Below are 23,217 nucleotides of genomic sequence, written 5' to 3' on the forward strand. Positions count from 1 at the left end.
ACACTGCCCCTGGTTGAGAACCACCGCTTCATACGGACCAAACACAGCATTCATCTAGTTTCTCTTGCAGGTCTCTCCTACTAATGTAGCGGATTAAACAAGTTCTGCTTAAAAACAAACTGGTTTCAAGTATAAAGGTTTCCACTTCGAGATGCTGGATTCCAGTCTCGATGCTACCCACCCGCTGTTTGTCTTTACCTATCCTTTCTCATCAGCTGTCACCTCATCTGAAAAATGGGACTGAGAACAGGGGCGCCGCATTAAAGGCGACCAACGATGCAGGACAGCACTTGGGAGCTCTTCAGGAAATCACACTCACTACTGCTGTGGTTGCCGAGAAGGGAGGGGCCTACCTGATCTCTGCAGGTTCTTTCGATAGCCGCTGAGGTTCAGCTGGGTGATTGTCTCGGACACATGCGCGACAGCCACCTGCACGTGCTTCTCGGTGAAGTCATAGCACCAGGACAGGTTCAGCTCATCCAATCTGCACACCAGAGGAGAAAGAAGGAAAGCATGAAACCAGGACACAGGAACGGGCTCTCGGTAGCACGGACTCAAAGCTGCCAAAGAAAACACAAAGCCACAGATTCCTTAACCATTTCATGTGTAGAAACTCTGCTTCTCGAAGCAACTCCCTCTGCTCACCTGAAACTGCCCTCTCCCCTCCTGACACACTCCCCTGCCCTGGTTTGCCCCCAGAAAGTTGCCAGGCGATCTGAGCCCAAGTATTAGTGAGTGATGCCCCCTTCTGGAAATGGAGGGAACACTCTCTCCTCCTCCTGGTGACTCAACCCTCATTGAAGAACTAGATGGCGCAGTTCTAGCCTCTTTTTTCTCTCAACCACCCTGGCTGTCAGCAAACAACCACAGAGACTGAACAATCACTCGAGAGGCTTTAAAAATTTGATGGACTATACCCAATAAAGAGACATGAATGTTGCAAAAGGTCTCTTCACCTTATCTGACTTCTAATGACTGAGCAAATGAATTCAAAGACAATATCCAATGATTAAGCCACACACCCCATTCCTGACATTGCTGAATAAATGTAGGATCATTTATTTTTACCTCACGGATAACACTTCTTATCCAAAGGCAATCTACTTTCAGCAATCATTAAAGAGACAGAGGTACAATGCTATAGCAGAAAGATCAAGGGATATTAAAAAGGACACACACACACACACACACACACACACACAGTATTCTGTGAGCCACGTCCTCGTCTTACTTAGTAACATCTGTATCTGTAGCCTTATTTATATGCTGACATTATTACATGAGATAAGGATGTTTTTAATGGAGTCACCCAAATTTATTATATCTGCATTAGTTAGGTACAGACACTACAGGGAAAAAGCCTGACTGTATAGTCAGGTATGAACAGATTAATTTCAACCATACTATTGATAAACACATTACTAAATTTTCCTTATTTTAATAGTAAAAAAAAAAAAAGGGGGGGGATTACTACACAAGTATCCTCTTCAAACCTAACCAATTTGGCTCCTCGTTTGAACAGAAAGGTTAGAGCGTGAAGGATGCTGGTACGTAGCATCAAGAGCTCAGAGTCAGGAACAGCTCAAGGGATAGATCCAATTCCTCGCTCGTGTGGGGGATAATTGTATATTTGCAAAAACAGTTCTACAATCAAGTCTCAAACCTTTCCTACCTGGAACAGCCGCTCAGCAAGGTCTTCAGGGCAGATTCGGAGAATCCAGAGCACCCAGAAAGATTCAGTCGCACTAAATTTGAGTTTTGCGCAAGATTACTGGAAAAAGAGAAAAATGTCAGAGGAATAACCAATGAGATACTGTTACTCAATTAATAAGCATTCTGAGGAAAGCAGGCTAGAGAAGTCAGTAGTTAAGCACGCAGGCCTTTGAGCCAGAAGTGAGTTTCAGTTCATGTCTCCCTCTCTGTAGGACACTAACCAGGATGCTTTGCCTCAGTTGACTCATCTGTGAAATGGCAGAATCAGTACCTTCTTGGTACGGCTGCTAAGATTAAATTATATAATATGATAAAGGCTCAGCACAATGCCTGGCACAAAGTAAGCACACAAGAAACACCAAGCGATGTAGTTTCTAAATTAAAAAAACAAAACCAAAACAAAACAAAAACCAGTGCTTGAATAGACATTATTTCTATTTCACCCATAATTAGAATGAGCTTGTAGGCACACTTCTGCTTGTTGAGTCTACAGGTTCTTGCAATTAAACATCTCTCAAATTTGCCCTCTCTACATTCCCAAATGCCTGTGTTAGTGGAACTCCATGATTAAGAGCGAGAGTTCTGGAATCATACTCCATTGCCAAGTTCAAATTTGGTTCTGCCTCCTACGAACTGTGTGACCTTGGACAAGTTATTCAGCCTCTCTGTGCCTCGGTTTCCATATCTGTAAAAAGGGAACAATCAGAACTTATGTCATGGGCATGGGTTGCTGTGAGAATTAATGAGATTACCCTTGAAGAACTTCGTATCTGGCACACAGTAAGTGCTCAATAAACACTGGTACTTATTATATGATGATGGTGTTTTTTCACATCAGGTTTCATCATTTCTCACCTGAATGAACACAACAGCATCTTAGCTAGTCTAGTTTTTTCCACATCTGGTTAACACTCCAAGGTGTCCAGCAAATTATCTTTCTAAATTTCAACTCGGACATGTTCCTTCCATTCTCAGAGCACGCTTCCCTCTTCGGAGCCCACCACGGAGTCCGGGCTTCCTACAGCATGGCAGGGGCCACGACGAGCTGCTCCTCCCGTGCTGGCACCCCCCCCCCCCCCCCCCCGCCACTGCACCCGGCGCGCTAGCAGTTCCCACCTGCTGCGGAGTTCAGAGCACACAGGCAGCTCTACCTGGTCGGCTCCTTCACCTCATCACGTGCACATCTGCAACCTGAGTACCTTCAATACCCTGCGTAAGAGTCACTTCCTCTACGAAGGCTGCCCTCCCTCAATATAATTAGGTCTCTCTGTGTGATGCCACATATTCACCGATGCATGTAACCCACACACCGCACTGTAATTATGTGCCTCTCCCACGAATGAGGCAGGGACCGTGCCTGTGTGCATCATCCTTGTGTGTCTAGAACCTGGCATGAGGCCTGGCACAGAGCTAGCATGCAAACTCGGGCTGCCTGGATGAGTCCTGCAAAGTACTGCAGAAGCTGGGGCACCCCACGGATATTTTCTGAGTCCATCTGGTTATGGACAGAAGGGCACCCCGATTATATTCAGGAAACAAAGGTAACGCACATAAAAACAACTGCCTTTGTCACATGCTCCTGACAGCCACTCACTTGACAATGGGATCTGACAGCTGTAGGCCTTCCAGGCTGAGATTCTGCAACTTGGAGCACTGCGACAGAATGCCATGGAGGGTAGACACCTCGATTACGGAGTTGGACAGATCCATGTGCTGCACACGGAAAGGGCTAAACACAGAGGGAAAAGAGAGGCTCCGTGAAGGCGGCTCACCCAAGTATCTCCACATCAAATCCAACCCCATCTCCTCCCCAGATGAGCAGCCAATCACAAACATGACCCTAAATACACAAGCAGTAGTTAGAGTTTCAGTCTTAAATCGCTACTAGATAACTCCCTTCCCTCATTCATTTTAAAGCTCAGGGGGATTTCAGGGGGCGCGTGGGTGGCTCAGTCGATTAAGAGTTAGCCTTTGCCTCAGGTCATGATCCCAGAGTCCTGGGATCGAGGTCCTCATTGGGCTCCCTGCTCAGCAGCGAGTCTGCTTCCCCCTCTCCCTCCGCCCCTCCCCCCATGCTTTCTCATGTGCACTTGCTCTCTCTCTCAAATAAATAAATAAAATCTTTAAAAATAAATAAAATTCAGGAGGATTTCTGCCAAGTCAAGATGGTGCTGCCGACAGAGTCCCACTTAGGAAATTAATTAGTGGGCATCATGAGAATGAGCTGAATGTGGGTGACAAGGCGATTACGCCTATGAATCTTCCTGGCAAAGGTGAGTAAATTACTAAAACAGATAAGACAGTGGTATCAACGGCTAATATGGAGATACCTGGAGGAAACGCAGGTGTGGAAGCTTCTAGGTAACTGGGCCTAGAAGTCTGTTTGAAAGAAAGGGCTGAACTAGAGAAAAGGATCTGAAAGTTCCAGCACGACTGTGGGTGTGTAAGACAGCATATCCAAGGACAGTATGAGAATCAAGAGATGGCGACCAGGGACAGAGTCCGAAGTAGGAGGGGAAAGCGCACACGTGCAGGGGACCCGGAAGGAACAGCCATGGGAGAAGGATAATCACCAGGGGAAGACGGGTGCTGCCATGTGACCATGGAGGGAAGGGGAAAGTACCAGAGTCGGGATGTAGGTTTTGTCCTTAACTCTGCTATCTTTAGCTTATCTTTCTGTTCAGTATCTAGTTATTCCACTCAAGTTTCAGATGGCTCTAAACCATATGGCAAAACTATCAGTAACAGAGAAGTAGTTTCTCAAAATCTTCCACAAAACGAACAAAAAGAGGGCATTCTTGCTCAGGTTGGAAATTTGTCCACCATAGGACTGGATACCCAGAATTATAACATCTGAGAAGACTCCTCACACCTTGTTTTTATCAGAAACGGGCAGTGTGGGAAGAGCTAGGCTGCCCTGCGTCTGCCGGTGAGTGCGTGGCTCCTGCCTCCTGGGACGCACGATGCCCAGCCTCCGGGGACCCCACTTGAGAAGCAAAATGTGCATCCTTGACCCCTGGCAGAGCCTAATAGTAACCCCAACTTCAAGGGGAATGGCGTCACTGAAAGCTGCGCCATGTTTCAACACAAAGGCCACACAGCAAAATATGCAACTTGCACTCAACTGCACAGACTTGTCACAGGCCGTAAGGCTGGCTACAGAAAAGAAAATAAAAAAGGGTTTTGATCTGTTTCCACCTTAAGACTTACAGCCTCTTCTGGGGATTTTTCTTTCTTTACCTGAAATGTTCAACCAATGGTTGATCCATAAATGATCGTGGGCAGCGGAAGGCAACCACCCCTCGAGACAGCAACCGACCAATCACATCTGGGTGCAGGTTTCTACCTGTGAGGTCTAACGTCTGCCACAGAGACTCGTCAAACCTGGAAAAGGGGGGGGGTTCCTTAGTAAGTTGGGGGCACTGGATACTGGAGGGCCCCACCACTGCTACTCAACAAGGAAGCTTTGGCCCCTAAATCGCCTTGAAGCAGATTCTAAAGGAAGCTCTGGTTTTGAGCTGACGATACAACTAGCTATGGTATTTTTTAAGACACAATTGAATATTTCTTGCTCATATCACGGATAAGCTTCCACCTTCAGCTACACACACACACACACACACACACACACACACACATTTGTATGTATTTCCTTCAGATGGTTCAATGCTATTATTACCAATGTAATGATCCGAAACCACAGAATAAAATTTTAGTGTTCAATACAATCTGGTAATTTTAAAAATGATTGCTCCAATCATTTAACTGATTACTGAATAGGCAGGTAGGTTCAGAAGGGCCTCAGTGATCCCACTTGCTGTTTTTGTAAAGCACCCACGAGTTCCCACAATGACCCTAAGTAACATGGAAATACAAAAGCAGGCAAGTTAGCGCTTCAGCTGATCTTTGCAGACGGGCTTGAACTGAGCAGCTTCACTTATATGCAGATTTCTTCCAGTACTGTAAGTGTATTTTTTCTTCCTTATGATTTTCTTAATACCATTTTCTTCCCTCTAGTTTCCTTTATTGTAAAAATAAGAATATATAATACATGTAACTTACAAGTATGTGTTAATTGACTGTTCATGCTATGGGTAAGGCTTCCAGTCAACAGTAATCTACTAGTGAAGTTTCTGGGGGAGTTAAAAGTCCTATGAGGATTTTTGACTGGGCGGGGGGGAGGGGGTCAGGCCCCCTAGCCCCCTAAAATGCTGTTTAAGGCTCAACTGCACTTTATTAAAGAGATATGACTATCAAATATCTACTAGGAATAAGGAACCGTACAAAGGAGTTAAGGTGTTTTACAATACCCTTTACGCTTAAAAAAAACCGTATATGCGTGCACAGAAATGTATGTATATGTATGAACTAATGTGAAAGGAAAAATATTACTTAGATTTTGGATAGTGTTTCTAAAGCAAAAATGAAGTACCAAAATGTACTGAACAGTACAATGAGGGAGCTTTAACAGCCACAGATCAACTGAACAAAAAGAAGAAAACACAAGATCAAGCACAGAAGGGAACATTTTAAATGCCTACTAGAATTGTATTTTTTAATACGGCTTAAAATAAGCAGACCACTGGTTGGGCTCTAAAATAATTCTGTGTAAAGCAATTGTCAGGGTGTTACGTGACCTCTGTTACCAAGAAGGCAGTGCTTCATAGATGCCGGCTCCTACTTGTAGGACAACTGAGGTGGGGATTAATAGACTCTGCATGAAGGATAGCTGGCTGAAAAAGAAAACCACTAGGGGGTCACTTGGAGAGGGATCAGTGCAACTCCACCACCACTCGCTGCAGCATTCCGGGTGCGCCCCCTGACCCCCTGGGGTCTTCTAAGCCTGGAGCCCACTCCTGGAACTGCCTGCGGTGTCTTACTGCCCACGCAGCCCTGAATGGAGGGGAAGGGGCTCTTGCCATCTCAGTGAGAGCCCTGGATACGTGCAGGGAGACGAGACACAAATGGCCTCCAAGCGCAAAGGATGGCTAGTGTTTGGCTGAAGATGACAAGTGGAAAAAAGTTCCAACTCAGAAACAAAGCCTCCCCCCCACCCCACCCCTTCTGGCCTGTTACTGCTTCCAGCGCACCGAGACTTTCCACGTGCAGCTCACGGTGCAAACCCGCAGGTGTGCCCCCAAACCGACGGCCACGTGCCGCACGCTTCCACGAGCCAATCTTCAGGTTTCATCCTCACCACCGCCCTGTCTGGAACGTACTCTGCTCTCCATTGTATATATGGGGGGGACTGAGGCTCACAAGTGTCAAGTACGTCCCCAGGTCACAGAGTGTTGAGTGGCAGAGACGGGGTTCACAATGAGGTCTAATACTGCTCTCCCACTGCACTCACCGCCCGGCCCCCCCAGTGTGGGGAGTGGCCAGGCCTTCATGCAGCCCCCCATAGCCTCCTTCTCTCCTAGTGCGTCGCCTGGTGCAGAGGCAGCGTGAATACAGAAAGAAGTTTTCTGAGGTGGGTAAGTTTACACCTCCAGGAGACGCCTCCCTTCCACTGTGAAAGAGAGACGCTAATTATTAATAAAAATGCGTTTGTGCTACTACATTTTCCTTAGTTTTTGGTTTCACTAGGCCCAAACGAATAAATAACCCTCCCCTTCTCCCACGCGTATACCAAGAGGGGTGAAAAATACTTACGCTAGGTGATACCACCTCTTACAAACACTAGAGACCTTCAGGAGTTCAGGGAGGCACAGACAGGAAAAGATTCCTAAGAGCAGCTCATCTGGAAGTGAGTCCCATGAAACACCTTTAAGGGAGGGAAAAAAATGTGTTTTCTCATCACCATTCTTTTACCCAATCAAGTCTACTGAGTCTTTTCATGCTCGTTAAGGATACACAATATAGAACTTAAAAGGGGAATTTAACACAAATCGAATTACTCATTCCACAATGGTTTTTCTCTTCACTCATGGTCTCTGTACCCAGCAGTAAGCACTACACTTTCTCAGCAAAGCAGAAAAGACAAAACCAGTATTGTTTCTGCCTTCAGCTCCTGATGGCGAACCTTAGGCAAGGACCATGTTAATCGTGGTACAGACCAAGTCCCCAGCCCCTCAGACAGCATACAACGTCTAAGGTATGATGACTGTGGTCGCTAAGAAATGCCTTGTTTCTCTCAGAAGTGGATTTGGTGGTGGATTTATTGAGTAGTGACCTTATCTAAAAGGCAAATGAAGTTTCCTCCTCCTTTCAGACTTACAGAAAGCACTCAGAAGTCAATTTGCCTATAAGTGTAATACCCAGAGGGCGCTTTCATGCACCTCTCCACTTACTACGGTAACAGGGTAACAGGAAGCATTTTCCAGGGTAACAGGAAGCATTTTCGGTGTTGGGGAGAGAGCAGGAAATGAAGCTTACATTCTGGTGGGAGGAAATAATCACACATAAAAAAACAAGTAAATTACATGATATGTAAAAATTGGATTATTGCTATGCAGAAAAATTAAGCAGGGTAAAGGAGAGGATAGGAAGTACAGGGGCCAGTGTTCAAAAATCTCAACAAAGCAGTCAAGGAAGGCCTTACGGAGACAGTGCTCACCGAGCAAAGGCTTGAACAAAGTGAGGGAGCAGCCCTGTGAGTACCCAGGGTGTGTTCTAGATTCAGGGAACAGCATGTCTGTTTTGAGGAACAGCTAGGCCAGTGTGGAAGAAGAGCAAGGAAGGGGGTGATAAAGGATGAGGTAGAGAAGTGAGAGGGGCCAGGTCATGCAGGAACCACTAGAGGGTTCTGAGCATAGAAAGTTCTAAAAGGACTGCTTGGGCTGCTGTTAAAAATAAAAAACTGGAGGGGAAAAAAGGTAGATACATTAAGATCAGTTTTGTCTTATAAAAGCAGTTTCTAAATAGAATTCTTATGTATGAACATACAGAATAACCAACAAGATCAGGACAACAGGACGATGGTCAAGAAGGAAATGAGCATGCACCAAAGCGGCCGAGTGCTTGGAGTTCCCAGGCTCCCTCCGCCCCAATCACTCCTGTACACCAAGCCTAGTGCTATCCTCTCCCCTCCGGGATGCTTCACTTTATGTGTCAACTTGACTGGGTCAAGGGGTGCCCAGAGGTTTAGTTCAACACTATTCTGGGTGTGTCCGTGAGGGGTACCCACGTAAGATGAACATTTGAGTCCATCGACTGAGAAATGCAGATTCCCTTCCCCAATGCGAGTGGGTCTCATCCAATCCAAGGCTGATGAGAACAAAACGCTGATGGAAGGGAGAACGGGCTTTCTCCCTGCCTTTGAGCCGGACTAGAACTTAACTATCTGCTCTCCTGGTTCCCAGGCCTGTGGACTGCAAACCTTGGGACTTTTCAGCTTCCATAACTGTGTGGGCCAATTCCTTATAATGAATCTCCCTACGTCTCCTACTTGTTCAGCATCTCTGGAAAACCCTGAGTACGAACCCACCGTCCCTCCCCATCTAAAAGGTGTCAGTATTCGCTGCACAGGTGCACCGTGCCAGGCTCTGTGGAAAACTCGACGGAGAACAGCCTTGAGGAGGGTGATAACCGTAGCATTTGCTGCCTCTGGGTGGTACTCTTGGGCAATCTTTCTAAAACAATCATGCTCTTCCCTCAATTAGAAACTTTCAGTGGTGCCCCCTAAATATGTAGCCTGAAATTCAAAGCTTTCATGTCAGGGCCCCGCTCATTTTTCTAGGTTCATTATGCAGAAGTATATTCCAGCCATTTGGACCTACTTGTAATTCTTAGAATGAGTCGTTCTGTGCCACATCTCAATAGCCCTGTACACACTGTGCCGCCCCCGACTGCTATTCATTTAAAATCAAGTTGCTATTAAAGCCCCGATGCCTATGGAAGGCTTCCCATGACATCACCAAGAACAAGTCACTTTTTTTTTAACCACAATTTTATTATTTACTTACTCACCTGTTTAGCCCCTGCTGGGCCCTGAGTTCTTGAGAAGAAAAAAATGATTTTTTAAAAAAAAACAATCTTTGTATTTCTAGGAACTAGCACAATGTCTGATACATTTGTCCACACATACATTTACGGAACACGTAGCATATGCAGGTGTCTGTTCTACAAAGACGAATAAAGGATGGCCGGCTCAGAGTCTGAGACACAAATGGGAAATTTCAGTCAAGCATCATAATGGGCTGCAACAGGGTTCACGGTGCTGTGCTGTGCAGTGTGTGGTGGTAGAGCAGTGATCAGGGAAGCCTTCCTGGAGGAAGTGGCCTCTATTGAAAAATGAGGAGCTATGTAGTTGCTCAATGAATGCCTACGCACCCCCACCGCTCGAGAGGACAAAATGTATCACTGCAGCCCTGAAACTAGGGGTAAACAGATGAAGGTAGATCATGCCTGCTGACCCTGGACCACGACCTGGGCAGGCAGCTGGAGAGGACCCTGCAGCTTTTCAGTGCGGCGGCAGCCCTCCGTCACCCCCACAAGGCTCCTCCAAGCTCAGCATGGACAGAGGACGGAGTTTCTCAAACAGGGCTCCTACTCTGCCTCCCAAATTGCAACAAAGTTGATAGACAGGCTTTTCTTAAAATTTCCTTCCATTAATTCTTAACTCCCTGACCTCTGCTGCCTCTTGCCCGTGCAGATCCGATTCTAGCAGTTGATTTGGCAAAAGATGACACACTTAGTTATTCTGCATCTAGAATGTTGAGGCTGCACTATGACCCGTCGGCCCATCGGGACACCAGGTGCTTGGCCTCCCCGAGCGTGAGAACTTCGGGAAGCAGCACGGCTTCGAAAGGGAATGCACCTGTAGTGCCCAAGTCTGTGATGCTTGGGCAAGTTACTTAATCCCTCGGGCTTGGTCTCCTCATCTGCAGGAATGGGAATAAAGGAATTTATTCTGCAAAATCATTCCTTGTGAAGACTAAATAGTGTAAGGGATGAGATCAAGCAGCAGAGTCAAACTTCCTTTCTCCTTCTTGACTCTCTCTCCTGCTCCATTAAATCCACGCCTTTGCCTTCTGTGAGGACCTTTTCTTTCCAATGTTGCTTAGAATTTTCAGCTGCTTGGAAACACACCAGGTTTTAATAGGGTTTGGACAAGGGCTCCATGGTGTGATTTACCAAGAGCCCCAAACAGCATTCTAAGTTTGGGATCCCCAGAAGCAGATCCGGAGGACCTGAATTCAAGTAGTTGATTTGGTAAGTAACCCCAGGGAGCACTGGAAAGTGAAGAGATATGGAAGGGAAGGAAGCCGGTTCGGGGTGTGTTAATGAGCAGGTTATGGCCACAGCCAAGTGGAGTTCAAGTCAGCTGGGGTATTAATCCAACAAGGCCTGTCAGTCCCTGGGTGGGGGATTCAGGGGGCGGGGAAGGCATGTTACCTCCCCATAGGCCTGCCCAGAGAGGTGTCAAGAAGGCACATCTGCATGTAGGAGAAAGCCTTGGCATATAAAGGAGTGCTGAGCTCCAAGGGGCTATGGACGGGGCGCCACACATCCACTAAAGACGGTGGGAAAGGAAATTAGGGAGACTTGTTGTGAAGGGTGGGGTGGGAGACATAAATTAATGAACATAGTGCTTATTTTATTGGGACACATAAGAAATTAGAAACAACTGAAACAATATGAGCCAATGAAAAGGCTAGAAGGAAACTGAGTCACAGCAAGGAAGGCAGAGGTTTGCAGAGGACACTGAAGCCAGGCACCGAAGACACCACCACAAGAATGCTAGAAGGAGGAGGGCCTTGCATCCTCTGTCCAACTCCTACCCATTCATCCTTCAGAGCTCAGCTTAAATGTCACCCTCTCAGAGGAGCATTCCCAGGACACCACCGCAGCCCCCAGGCCCAGACTGGCATACCCAGCACACAGCACTATACCCCCCTCCCCCAACAGGCAACCAATAAATCTTTGCTAGATGCATTATACCTTTTACTTTCCCTTCATGATATTTGCCAACGTGCTAATTTTGTATTTGTGTGACTGGTTAACCTTTGCTAACCAAGTAACTACTACACACCCAGTACCTAGGAGAGGGCCTGGCAATGAATATCACAGTGCTCAGCTGATATTTCACAAAGGAATGACTGACGCCCAAAAGAAGAATGCCAGCTTTATTCTAGAGTCAGGCAAGACTGCTGCCGCTGCCTCTTAAGACCAGTTAGTCTCCTCATCTGTAAAATGAGCCTACGGCTCACTTCAACAAGCATTCCTGGGTGCCTAATAAATGCACCAGTGCTGGGAGCTGGGAGTAAGCCCCAGTCCCTGCCCAACAGCCTCACCTGGAGACAAACTAATCAACAAATACATAACCAAACATTTAAAAACTGCCATTTACTGAAGCCCTAAAAACGCCTCAAGCATTTATTCACACACACGGACTCTAAACGCGGCAACCCCGTGTATTTAGTGTATGTCCTTTTACCCACGAGGAAACTGGTCTCGGCAGAGTTAAATAACCTCGCCAAGGCGATACCAACTATTAGGCGGCAGAGCCAGGAGGCAAAGCGGGGGCTGCTCTGAGCACGCCAGAAGCCCACGCCCTGCGGTGCAGGTGCAGACCCAAGAGGTGGATGTCTGGAGGCTGGCCAGGTAGCGGAGGGCGCTGTACCTGCGAAGGAATGACACAGCACCGCTGGGGTCCAGACAAGGAGGGTGGAGAGCAAATGCCAGCGTACAAAGGTAATGTCCCCGGGTCAGTACATGAGTTGTCTTTGAGATGGGGGGAGGGACTTCAGAAGAAGATGCAACTGTGACAAAAGGGACAAGGTCACACAACAAGGGGCAGGGTGGGAATTCAACCCTATGTCCCACTCCAAATGATGCCCTTTCGACCACAGAATGCTCTAACATTCTCCACTCTCCCCTGTCCTGAGTTCTTGATGTTCTACAAGACTAGGGAAGGTTAGAAATTATACCTGACTTGCTATGGAAAAAGAACTCAATCAGGGCGAGGAGGGGCTGGCAGGAAGAGGGAGTAAAAACAAAGATGCTGAGAGCTATCAAGTGGACTTCCAAAGGGAAGGAACAACGGCCGAGAAAATACACAGCCTCAGCTGGCAGGCAAGTGCCCAGGGCTCCCTCAGTCTGACCGGAGGACACTGACTGCAGGGCCCCTGGCTGGAGTGCTGAAGCCTGAGACTGGCTGCTGTCCAAGCAGATGGAGCAGAAGTCTGTCCTCCAGCTCCAGTGGCTGGGATCCAGGCTTGTGATATGCTTAATCTAATTTTACTTGCCATATTGAATTCTCAAAACATCAACCATCTGTTTCCTGGATTCCTGACGACTCTGCTGTCTGGTCTATTTGCACGAGCGGATGGAGAAGTCCAGAGCAGGTCTTTCTTCCACTTGCCTCTTCTAAACCCCCCAAGGCTGCACACCAGCCCCACGCAGTAAAGGAAACAATTATTCAAGCCCACAGCAGCTGGTCTTCAACTACATGAAGGCAGTTAAACATACTTCAGAGCCACGAATGGGATGAACACTGGCCAGATTCACAAACTTGTTGATCATCATCCTTGGCCATGCTCATTTCTACTTCTCCCTCACGTGCAAACCCAGCTGTCCACGTCTGTAACCTCCCTGCTGCCCATGCCTCAAATCCTCTGGGGAGAGCTGCTTAGGGAAGAGTTTTCTATGCATGAGACCTCGAGTTAGGTTACTCATCTTACTGGGCTTATTTATTTCTTGGAATATCACCTACATTCAGATTCAAGTTAAAATGCCAAATCTTAATCATAAACAAATCTTTGACTCTTAAAACTGCTCCTCTCCTTAAACATGGATAAACAAATTATACTTGAAAAATACGCAGGCACTGGTGCTCACACTTACTGGGGTTTTTGCTTTTTTTTTTTTTTTTATGTTTAAGGGCAGGGGCTCACTTTATGTTTGCTTGTGCTAGCATGTTTGAAGTATTAACAACCTATGCTTCCTTTCTGGGAAACCACACACGTGCTGCCATGCTGGGATGAGTTTTCCTTTCTCTGCCCATAAATCATAAAAACGCTAGACCATATGAACTTGGCACTTTTGGTTTTTGTTTTGGCTAAGTGGGCAAAACACAGCAAAACAAAAATAGGGTCCTCAACGACCCCTTCAGTCCAACCCTCTCTTTCTGTAAGAGACTTGCTCAACCCTGAAATGTGGGAACAGCAGTGGAGAAACCATGGAAATTGAGATTTAGAGAATAAGGTATAATATACATGCCCCATATGAGATCTGAGAGCCAGGTCTTTTATCTGTTATGGTCACTGCTGTATTCCTAATCTCTAGAATGCTCAATAAATACTTGCTGAATTAATAAATGAAAGGAAGCTACAGGCCAAAGGAAAGATGCCTCAAAGGGCCCCATAAATATGGCTCTTACAGAGTTAAGCTTTGGGAGCTGCGGGCTAAGATTCATTGGTGAGTCATGAAATCAATTTAGTTTGAGCAGCACTGTTTGGAAAGAATGGAATGGAACAGAATAGGAAATATCTTAGTAAGGGGAAATATAGTTTTGTGAAATTTCTGTTTCAGGCACACACCCAGGATTGCAACGTAAAATATATTTATTACTGGTTAAAAAAAAAAAATCGGAGGAAAAATTTTTGCCTGGGGACATCAAAAAGCAGATTTTCAGGCTCAAGACAGGACTTCTTGGATCAGAATCTCAGGAATTTTGCACTTTGAACAAGTTCCTTTGGGGATATCAGCAGACACGAAACTTCAGAGTCGCCACTCTGAGAACCACTGCAGGGTCTGGAATGTCAAGCAGTTTAACAGCCACGTTAAAGCTAATCAGCAAATTAGTTCAACAGTGTTTTCATGGCCCTCTTGTTTGGGGGGAGGGGAGAAAAGGGACCAAGACAGGCATTTAATGACCACGAATAAAGTTGTCCTTTTTGTGCCTATTAACTTCTTAACTGGGCCACTTACTTCCAACTCCTTCCATACACTCACGCAGAGGGCCACACAGACCTGTCCTCATACGGGTTTGCCACGCAGTTTTATCTTTCCAAATAAAACAACGAGGAGGAATTAGTCGCCAGATACGTGTGAGTGTGGCATGGGGCCTGCAGGGAGACTGCTGAGCGAAGAACCAGGAAAAACTCACAGCCCAGGGCCACGGTCATCAGATTGCCACATAAAGCAGGTGTGGCCTCTTCTACCCTAATCCTGGCAGAGCTGTTAGCCACCTGTCTTGACAACTGCAGACGAAACTCCCTGGAATGATGATCCGGATAAACTGGAGGCCCAGGCTCCTGAAGGCCCACTGGGAATCTTCTACACCAGCTGTCCCTCACCCTGCATCAGTGAGTCTATCTCTCACACTCCACGCCAATCAACCAATATTGTGTGTAATTTCACATGCATACGATGTATACTATTAGCTTCCCTCTCTGCGAAGCGGTGCCTGCCTCTGGCCTCCTAGAGCACTAACTACCTGAACTGCTCATCGGATGCTAGTGTTTTAGCCGCCATCTTTTGCTGTGAGTGTGTCTCAGAGCGTATGGTCTTTTCTCCTCGACTTGACTTGGAATTTCCTACAAGCCAGCAACCATCCCTTCATCTTCCGTAGTGCCTTGCTTAAAAAAATGACCTTTTTATTTATACATCTCTCTCTGGGTATGACTGTGGAAGGACAGAGAGGCATCATGGTCAACGTTTAAAAGCAATCGGCACTGGACAAATTAATCAACATCAGCTCATCTTAGCAGAAAGTGTCTTTCACCTCATTTGGTTGGTCAACCACCAAATTGCTAGCGCTGCACTCGAGACATTAAAAATAACATTAACATTAAATTTTGAGAAAAAAAATTCTACACTAACAAGTTCAGACTAACAGGATTAAGGACAAAAGTGAAGTGGCTTCCCAAATGCCTAATTAACTGGGGTTACTTACTGCACGTTGCGTGCACACAGCACGCTAAGAGCTTTATGTGCACTCTTTCACTTTCTCTTCACACCAACCTCTGAAGTGGGTATTATTATTCCATTTCACAAAGAAACAAAGGCACAGAGAGTGCAAATAACTTCCCAAGGCTGGTAAACAGCAGAATTAGGATGTAAAGTCAGATCTGACTTCACCACAATCCCTTACTGCCTAATTAATTCACCCCTTCCCCTAATATAGATTTCAAGAACATAACTGTAGGTTCTCTTTCCTAATGAAAGGGTCGACACCCAAAAACAACAGACTTTTTTTTTTTTTTTTTAAATAAAGCAAAGCAACCAACCCTTCTTTAAAGAAAGCCAGATGGGAGAACTCAGGAAAATACTTATTTACCATGGCTCTGCAAGACTTCATCTTTATTTCTTTAATCTGTCTCTTCTTCTCCCCTTTCACCCACCCAATTCCTGTTTAGGCTCTAATCACCTCCTCTACAGACTGTTTCAGTAGCCTCCTAATTATGTCAACTCTAACGTCAGAATCCATCCAGAATCTGGGCGCACTTATCGCCACTCCCACAGCTCTTAACAAATCCCTAAGCTTCTACAATTGACCCCCCTACAGTTTAATCCCAACACATCAGTGTGTCCTTTTAAAAGATTACATCACAACTCTGTTCAATACCACCTCTAGCTCTATCTCCCACTACTCTCCCCTTTGCTCATTCCCCATGTGGCTTCCTTCTTCCTTAAGCAAAAATGACATGCTTCTGCCCCAGGGTTTTTACATTGACTGTCCTCTGCTTGGAGCCCTCTGCTCCAAGATATTTGCATGGCACATTCCTCACACTTCCTTTATGCCTTTGCTTAAAAAGCTCGTGTCTACATGAGGTCTTCCCTCAATACCCTATTTAAAGTTGCAATCCATCTTCCCACCCTAGGACTTCCAATCCCTCCTGGCTTGTTCTATATTTGATTTTGGCCACAGTATTTATCACCTTCTAACATACTACATACCATGTTTATTATGTTTATTGCATCCTCTCTAACAGAAATTTCATGAGGGCAGGAATGTTTAGGTTTTGTTCACTGCCTTATCCCCAACACCTAAAACAAAGCCCCCCCACACAGCATGTGCTCAGCAAATATTTGCGGGATTGTTTTAAATGACTTACTGGCAATAAAAACTGATAACCCCAAGTCATTGCACTGTGTTTACCCTATGGCTTTTTGTACTCTTGGGGTTCTGATTCACTCTGAGAGGCCCTCATTGACCTGTTTGAGAAGCCTGGGGATGGGGAGCTATCAAAGAGGGAAATGATATGGTGAGTTCTACATTTCAGTCAGTCCGCTCTAGCTCTGGGGGTGGATCTGTGGAGGATAAGACTGGAATTATGAGTCCATTCCAATATTCCGGCAAAAGATAATGAGAGTCTGAAAAACATCTAGGAGACAAGAGGGAAAGATTCAATGATTGGTTGGATGCTGGAGGATGGTGGGAAGGGACTGACCCTCAGGTTTCTGGTTGGATGATTGAACAGATAATGCCGGCAGTAATGGAGGCAGAGAATACCAGAAAAATCCCACTTGGGAGGTCCCTGGGGATATAAGTCCCTACACTTAGTTTAACATTCACTTTAGCAGTCCTTTGACAAATAATTAAAGCAATTATGGCAACAAACTCAATCAAGGCTATAGAGCAGCCGAATATAAACAAACAAAAAATCCTACAAGATTACTGCTTATATCCCCATTTATCAGTGGTACTGAGCTGGCCTTTGAACATGCAGATTCCCTTCAAAGAAAAGAGGCAGGAATGTCTTCTCCTGGGTTAAAATTTCACATGGGTTAAAAGTCAATTGTGCACCTGAAAATATATAGCTACCAAGATTCCTGTAGATTTCAGTGACCAGCTGTCCCATTTCTTTGAAAGACGACTTCAGAAGTAGGCAATTTTAAAAGCGTGCCATCCTAAAGATCGCTAAACAAAGATTACCAATAAAATACTTCAATCCACCTCTTATGTGACCGGCAGTTTTATCCTCATGCCTTACCTGGAAAGTTGTCTCGATTTAGCTTAGGTCTGCGTACTATCACAAAGTCCTTGTCACTCCCCTTGCTTTTCAGCCGTTTTCGGGGAGGGCTCTGAGGGTGGGCCAGGTTTGAGAGCAGTTCCTGGGGGATATTCTCACTGTCCACCTCCTCCTTCTCCAGGGCGGAGACCCCCATGCCTGACAACAGTTCAGAAGTCTTGCTAGAATCCCATCCCCACGTGAAGCTGGTGGTAACGTTGCTACTCTGGTCGGGAATCTCCTGGAGGTGTTTCCTGCAAAAATGCACAACAGCCCCTGTTTCTTTCAAAAACACGCCCGTAAATAATTCAAAGATAGGCCTAAATGAAACTGCAAGTTATGCAATGCAGAGAACTTTCAGTGTCTCACAGAATCGCTTTTAAGTGCCGGCGCCGAGTTTCTAAGAAGGAAAGAGAAAATAACCGAAAATCAAAAAGGCTTTTTGATTTACGACCACGGAGAAGGCCTCAAGAATGTCTTAAAGCGGAGGGAACAGACAAGCGGGAGGGCAGAGCGATGGAAAACAGCAGGAAAGTTCAATAAGGGAAGGCAAATAAAACGCACGCTGATCACCGCACTAAACCACCCAGCCATCCACGCTTTCCCAAAGAAGGAGCTAAGCAACTATTTACTTTCCAGCCTTTGTAACAATATTAGCAAGTAGCAGTATGCGCGGCCTAGAAGAATTGAGACGGTTCATTCACTCTTTGCCCCTTTTGCAGTCGGGTTACCTGTGCATGGCGTCCACAGGTTCTGGAGTTTTAAATGCGTGCATTAATTGTAGAACTGCCCGCCTCCGGGATTCCCGCTTTGGCGCGCGGCTGCTCACGGCGTGCAGGTCCGACCCCCAGCAACAAGACCCGCGAACTCTAGCAACGTTCCATCCTCGCCGCGCGCGCAGGGCTCTTCTCGCTCTCCGCCGCCGCTGCCGTCTGCGACCCCGCTGCCTGCCGGGAACCGTAGTTTTTGCTCTGCCTCGTAGTTCAGGACGCTCTCCGCCACTTCCTTCCTTGCTACTTTACCCGTCTTCGAGATACCCACAACCCCCCGCGGCTGCGGGGCTGGGCTACCCACGGGGTGGGCGGGGAAGCGGAAGTGGGCGGTGCTCGGGCTGGCTGGGGAAATGTCAGCCGCTTGACTGGGGACGGGTTTTCCTTACCCCAGAGCCTGCAGGCCTTTAAGTGATCGTCACCGCCGTCGTCTCGGACCCTACGTCCCAGATCCTGGGCGATTGGGGAGGACGCGGAGTTTCACGGTCCTTCCAGACGCTGTCTGGCAAGATCGGACGGTGAGACAGATGGGGAGAGCCTGAAGCACTTTGGGGGCTGGGGTCTGAGGCCGAGCGCAGGAGGAGATCGAGAGGACCTCGGAGACCCCGAGCAGCCGCCACCGCGGGCCTAAGTTCCCGGCCACTGATAGGAGGCGGTAACAGGGTCCGCCGGCCAGGTGAGAGGATGGGGGCCGCGGGCGTCACACTTGCTCTCCCGTCCGCCGGGAAGCTGCTTCCTCCATCGGGGAGAGAGTGACCCTTAGCACTGGGTCTTGTGCACAGGATCCCTTCTTCAGCAGTAAAATAGGCACGACGGCTTCGAGTCTTATCTCGACAACAGGCTTGGCGTGAGGGTCTAGTCAGATAACGCTTGTGAAAGCGTTTTGTAAACTAAAGCGCAGTTCGAACGAGAGGCGGTGGTTTAATTTTAGGGGAGCGGGAGAATACACTGGTTCCTGTGCGCGGTGGGAAAGCTGCGCATCCCCTTGCAGCCTTGACGAATTTCATAAATGCTAGCCCGGGAACAAATAAGGTGACTATATATTTGCAAAGGGCTTTATAGCGCAACGCTAGGGGCCGTCAGCGAAGCCGTTCTGTTGCTTGCGTTCAGCCGGCCACGTCTGGTTGCGTCGCCGTCTAAAAGCGAGCTGCCTTTAGCCTATCTGGGCCAAGAGTTTGGAGGCGGTTAGAGGAGGGAGTGTGCCATATTCTAAGGTAGGATGACCATGCGAAATCCATTGTGCACACTGAACCATAACTGTGACCCCTGGAAAACAGTGGAATAGAGAAGGGGAGTAAATTCCAACCCTCATAAAAATGGAGAGGATTTATAAAGTTCAGAAGTAAGCAGACCCGCGTCATCACAAAAATATTAGAGTATTTCTTCAGTATGCAGTATGACATACCTTCAAAAGTAGTATGACATACCATTAAAAAATGATTCTCTTTATGCTGGAATTAAACCTCTCTTGCCCGGGTATGTACTTGTTTCAGGCTTGGTGCTGAGCTTGAAAAGTGACCACTTCTTGATTAAGGTGTTCACGAATCTTTAGTTTTTCTCTTGAAAATAAGTGAAATTGGTGTAAAGAAGGGAAATGTTCCCAAGTTGATTTAAACTAGGTGAAAATACTAGGCTGAATGTTCACAATTCATTAAACTGATGTTATGGAAAATATTGTTAAATGGCAATATTCTGATTTTTTACATAAAGTTACCTTTATGTTACTTTGGCTAGGAGAAAACAGTTGCCTTCGTTTGAAATCTACATCCTTCCCTTTAAAATTGCGACTCATTAGAAAACATAATTTTATATAAAAAAAGTTATAGTCTCTTTCGAGAAAGTCAGTAAGACAGAGGGAATGTATACACTACTGGAGGAGAAAGAAACAAGGAAAAAATACTTTAAAACGCCACCATGAGAATAAACAAAGTTTTGATATATAACGTAGATCTTATAGATAGGAATATCTAATGGGATTATTTTAAATTTAAAGATGAGAAATATTCTGGTAGTAGGTTTAGCAGGTGGTTTCCTAGGAGCCAGGGAACATTTTTAGTTCTGAGAAGACTTGAAATAGCTGAATTCGTGGACAGGAGGTCCTCTATAGGACTTCAAAGAAAGCCTGTCAACTTTGAAAATCAGTCTTCAAATTCCAGAATAGATATTTTACTAACTGCCCTGGTAACAAAAATACTGTAGCTTGCTGCAATAGGAATCTTTTTTTTTTTCTGCATTATTCTAATCATGGCTGTTCTCTTTATATAGTAAATAAAAGCTTAAATTGGTACATGGGAGTCTGTTTGATATAAGGAATTGTGTCTATTGAAAAGATGAGATTATCAGCTACATAGATACTGCAGTCTGGTTTCTTCCAAGAATTACATTGTGATTGCTACTGATATGGATTATTTTTTTCCTGGTTAATTTTATTTATTTAATCTTGCTCAGCACACCCATGTCCCATTTTAGTGAGAGGTGTAACTAAATTTCTAAAACAAGAATTACTAGATCAGTATCTAGAACAAATTACAATTTTTTTAAATCTCTGCAAATGACACTAGAGTGTTAGTACTCTTTGGAAGCTTGAGATAGAATACAAAGTGACTTTGTAAATTGGGAAAATGTTTATTGTAAAATAGACAAGATGGTCAATATTATGAGGGCACAGGAAGGGCCAAAAAGGACTGGAAACTACATTTCACTGTAAGCTATGTATATATTCAGTAGTATATTAGCGTTCTTTTTGAAAATCAAATATAACAAAAGAGATTGTATTTAAATAGAAGAGTGATGTGCTTTTTTTCTTAGTTCCATCGGAGCATGAAATAAATCTTAAAGATTTCTTTAGGTTTTTTTAATGTTATTTAGCTTAGGGGAACAAAAGACCAAGAACGATTGATTATATAGCAAGAAGTTTCTTTCTGCCAATCAAATTTTAAAAGGATCCTTTCCCTCCATTATTTTTAAAATAGATCTTTAGATCTCTGTAGTTTAATGCTGTCTGTGATGGACAGATTGGAGCAAGAACAGAAGGGTTCTTTCTTTATTCTAATTTGCTCTATGTTTTCTTTTCTACCTTCCCCATGTAGATTAGAGTCAAATATTACCGTTAAGTAATACAGCAATCTTACTTGGAAGGTGAAAAGACTTCACTGTATTAATTCTATATTAAACATGACTTTTCTAGCATTCTATCTTGATATATCTAAAGGAATAATTAATAGAATGTTTCTAATTTGTTCACTCAAAAAACCGAACAAAAGAAATTATTTAAACAATTTAAATTGCATTAAGAAAGTATGTCTGGATTCGAAAAAAAACTGTGTAGTATCCCAGTTGTAGTTAGGATGAGTAGGATTGAACCCCAGCTTTGCCACTCACTGGCTGTGGGAATGTGGACAAACTGCTGACTCTCTGTGCCCTTTCCTTTGTTAAACAAGGATACTAATAGTCCCTTCTTACTGGTTTGTGCGGTCTAATCTGATAAAGTATGTTAAGTGCTAGCATAATGCTTGGAATCTAGTAAACTCGTACTAAATGTTAGCTGTTCTTTTTTTTATTATTATTTTATTAAGAAGGATTCTAAGGATTATTCTTTAATTACCAAAATAAGTCTTATAATCTCTTTATATGAAATCTTCAAGAATCCATTACAATTCCAATTGTTTTTTTCTTACTTGCTTACATGGTTTCTCTCTTTCTCTCTCATGTCTTGCCAAAGGTTAGGCACTTTGTACATGTCTATCTTTCTTCAGAAGGGCTTGTCACACTTTGGAATTCACTTTACCTGGTTGGTTTAGCAACTCAGCTTACTTTTTGAAAATGGCTTCAAAAAATACTGCAACTGTTTTGTATTTTTAGAGTAGGAACCACATTCTCTTGTGGTATTCTGTGTTTATCCTAAGCTGAATTCTCCTTATACCTGGAATCTTAAAATGGAATAATGGTGGTTATATTCGGAAGATTTAACTTTTCATCGGTGGTAGAGAATTGTTGACTTTCACAACACTCACATGTAGTTCTGATACTTTCCATTTTTCATTATTAAGATCTTGAGTTGTCTCCTAGTTTTTATTATTTCACATATCTGAATGAAGATACATATATAAGTTAGCACAGTCTAAGTCTGATGCATCATTAGGTTCTGGCTAGAAATGTTTCATTCAGCTTCAGAATCTTAGGTTTGGACAAAATTTTTGTCTGTGTTTTCTTATTCAGTTGCTACCACAAATCTTTCCTTTCATCCTTCCTTCTTGTCTTTTCTTTCTCTTTCTCTTTGTTTTTGAAGATATTTGAGTTATGCTTCAAGTTCCAAAATTATCTTAACCTGTAAATTTCCCACTTAAAGTGTGTTTAGCCTAAAAAAACCCACTATCAACCATAAAGTACTCGGGAAACAGTACCCCAAGTCGGTAACATTAACAGGGTAATTATGAAAGGCATTGTACGATATCTTGATAATTGGCAGAGGACTAAATTGGATTTTAAGTGTTTAAAGACTTTCAGAACTCGTATTTTGAAAGGTAGACTATGTTTGGCTATCAAGTGCTAAGATTTGAATGAATGAACTGGCATTTTGATTTTGAGTAAAATCTACTTTTGCTGCTGTGGTGTTAATGCCAACCTATGATAGCTTTGAATTTCTTTCAATTTCTAATCACATGGAACTGAATTTTGATTTGCCCCCAAATTTTTGCACATTCTTCTTTCATTTTTGCCATTTAGCCTAAACACGTTATTTTAATATTTAAGGAATATTAACAAGAAGGACCACTTTTGTGGTCAGAGGCATGTTTCCTCTTTTGCCCTTGCGTATATTTTTGCACAGCTATATA

The 23,217-nt window shown here is 44.7% G+C and overlaps 2 protein-coding genes across 5 annotated transcripts in view; one reads left to right on the forward strand and one right to left on the reverse strand.

Annotated features, from left to right (window-relative positions):
* SKP2 (S-phase kinase associated protein 2) overlaps nt 1-18,577 on the reverse strand; it is a 31,300-nt gene extending 12,723 nt beyond the window's left edge. Inside the window, exons 1-7 of the mRNA XM_008692636.2 lie at nt 18,344-18,577; nt 17,595-17,866; nt 7,366-7,477; nt 4,954-5,097; nt 3,308-3,442; nt 1,673-1,771; nt 354-484 (exon numbers count right to left, since the gene is read on the reverse strand). Of these exons, the coding sequence (XP_008690858.1) occupies nt 354-484; nt 1,673-1,771; nt 3,308-3,442; nt 4,954-5,097; nt 7,366-7,477; nt 17,595-17,866; nt 18,344-18,387 (937 nt within the window). The 5' untranslated portion in view covers nt 18,388-18,577. The remainder of the gene's footprint in view (nt 1-353; nt 485-1,672; nt 1,772-3,307; nt 3,443-4,953; nt 5,098-7,365; nt 7,478-17,594; nt 17,867-18,343) is intronic.
* Nucleotides 18,578-18,701: 124 nt separating this feature from the next.
* The window catches only part of LMBRD2 (LMBR1 domain containing 2), a 46,300-nt gene continuing 41,784 nt past the window's right edge, over nt 18,702-23,217 (forward strand). For all 4 annotated transcript variants that reach the window (XM_008692637.2, XM_008692639.2, XM_008692638.2 and 1 more), the window contains exon 1: nt 18,702-19,058. The gene's annotated coding sequence lies outside the window, so the exon portion shown is untranslated. The remainder of the gene's footprint in view (nt 19,059-23,217) is intronic.

This window comes from Ursus maritimus, unplaced genomic scaffold, assembly GCF_017311325.1.
Source record: "Ursus maritimus isolate PB19 unplaced genomic scaffold, ASM1731132v1 scaffold_15, whole genome shotgun sequence".
Lineage (NCBI taxonomy): Eukaryota > Metazoa > Chordata > Mammalia > Carnivora > Ursidae > Ursus > Ursus maritimus.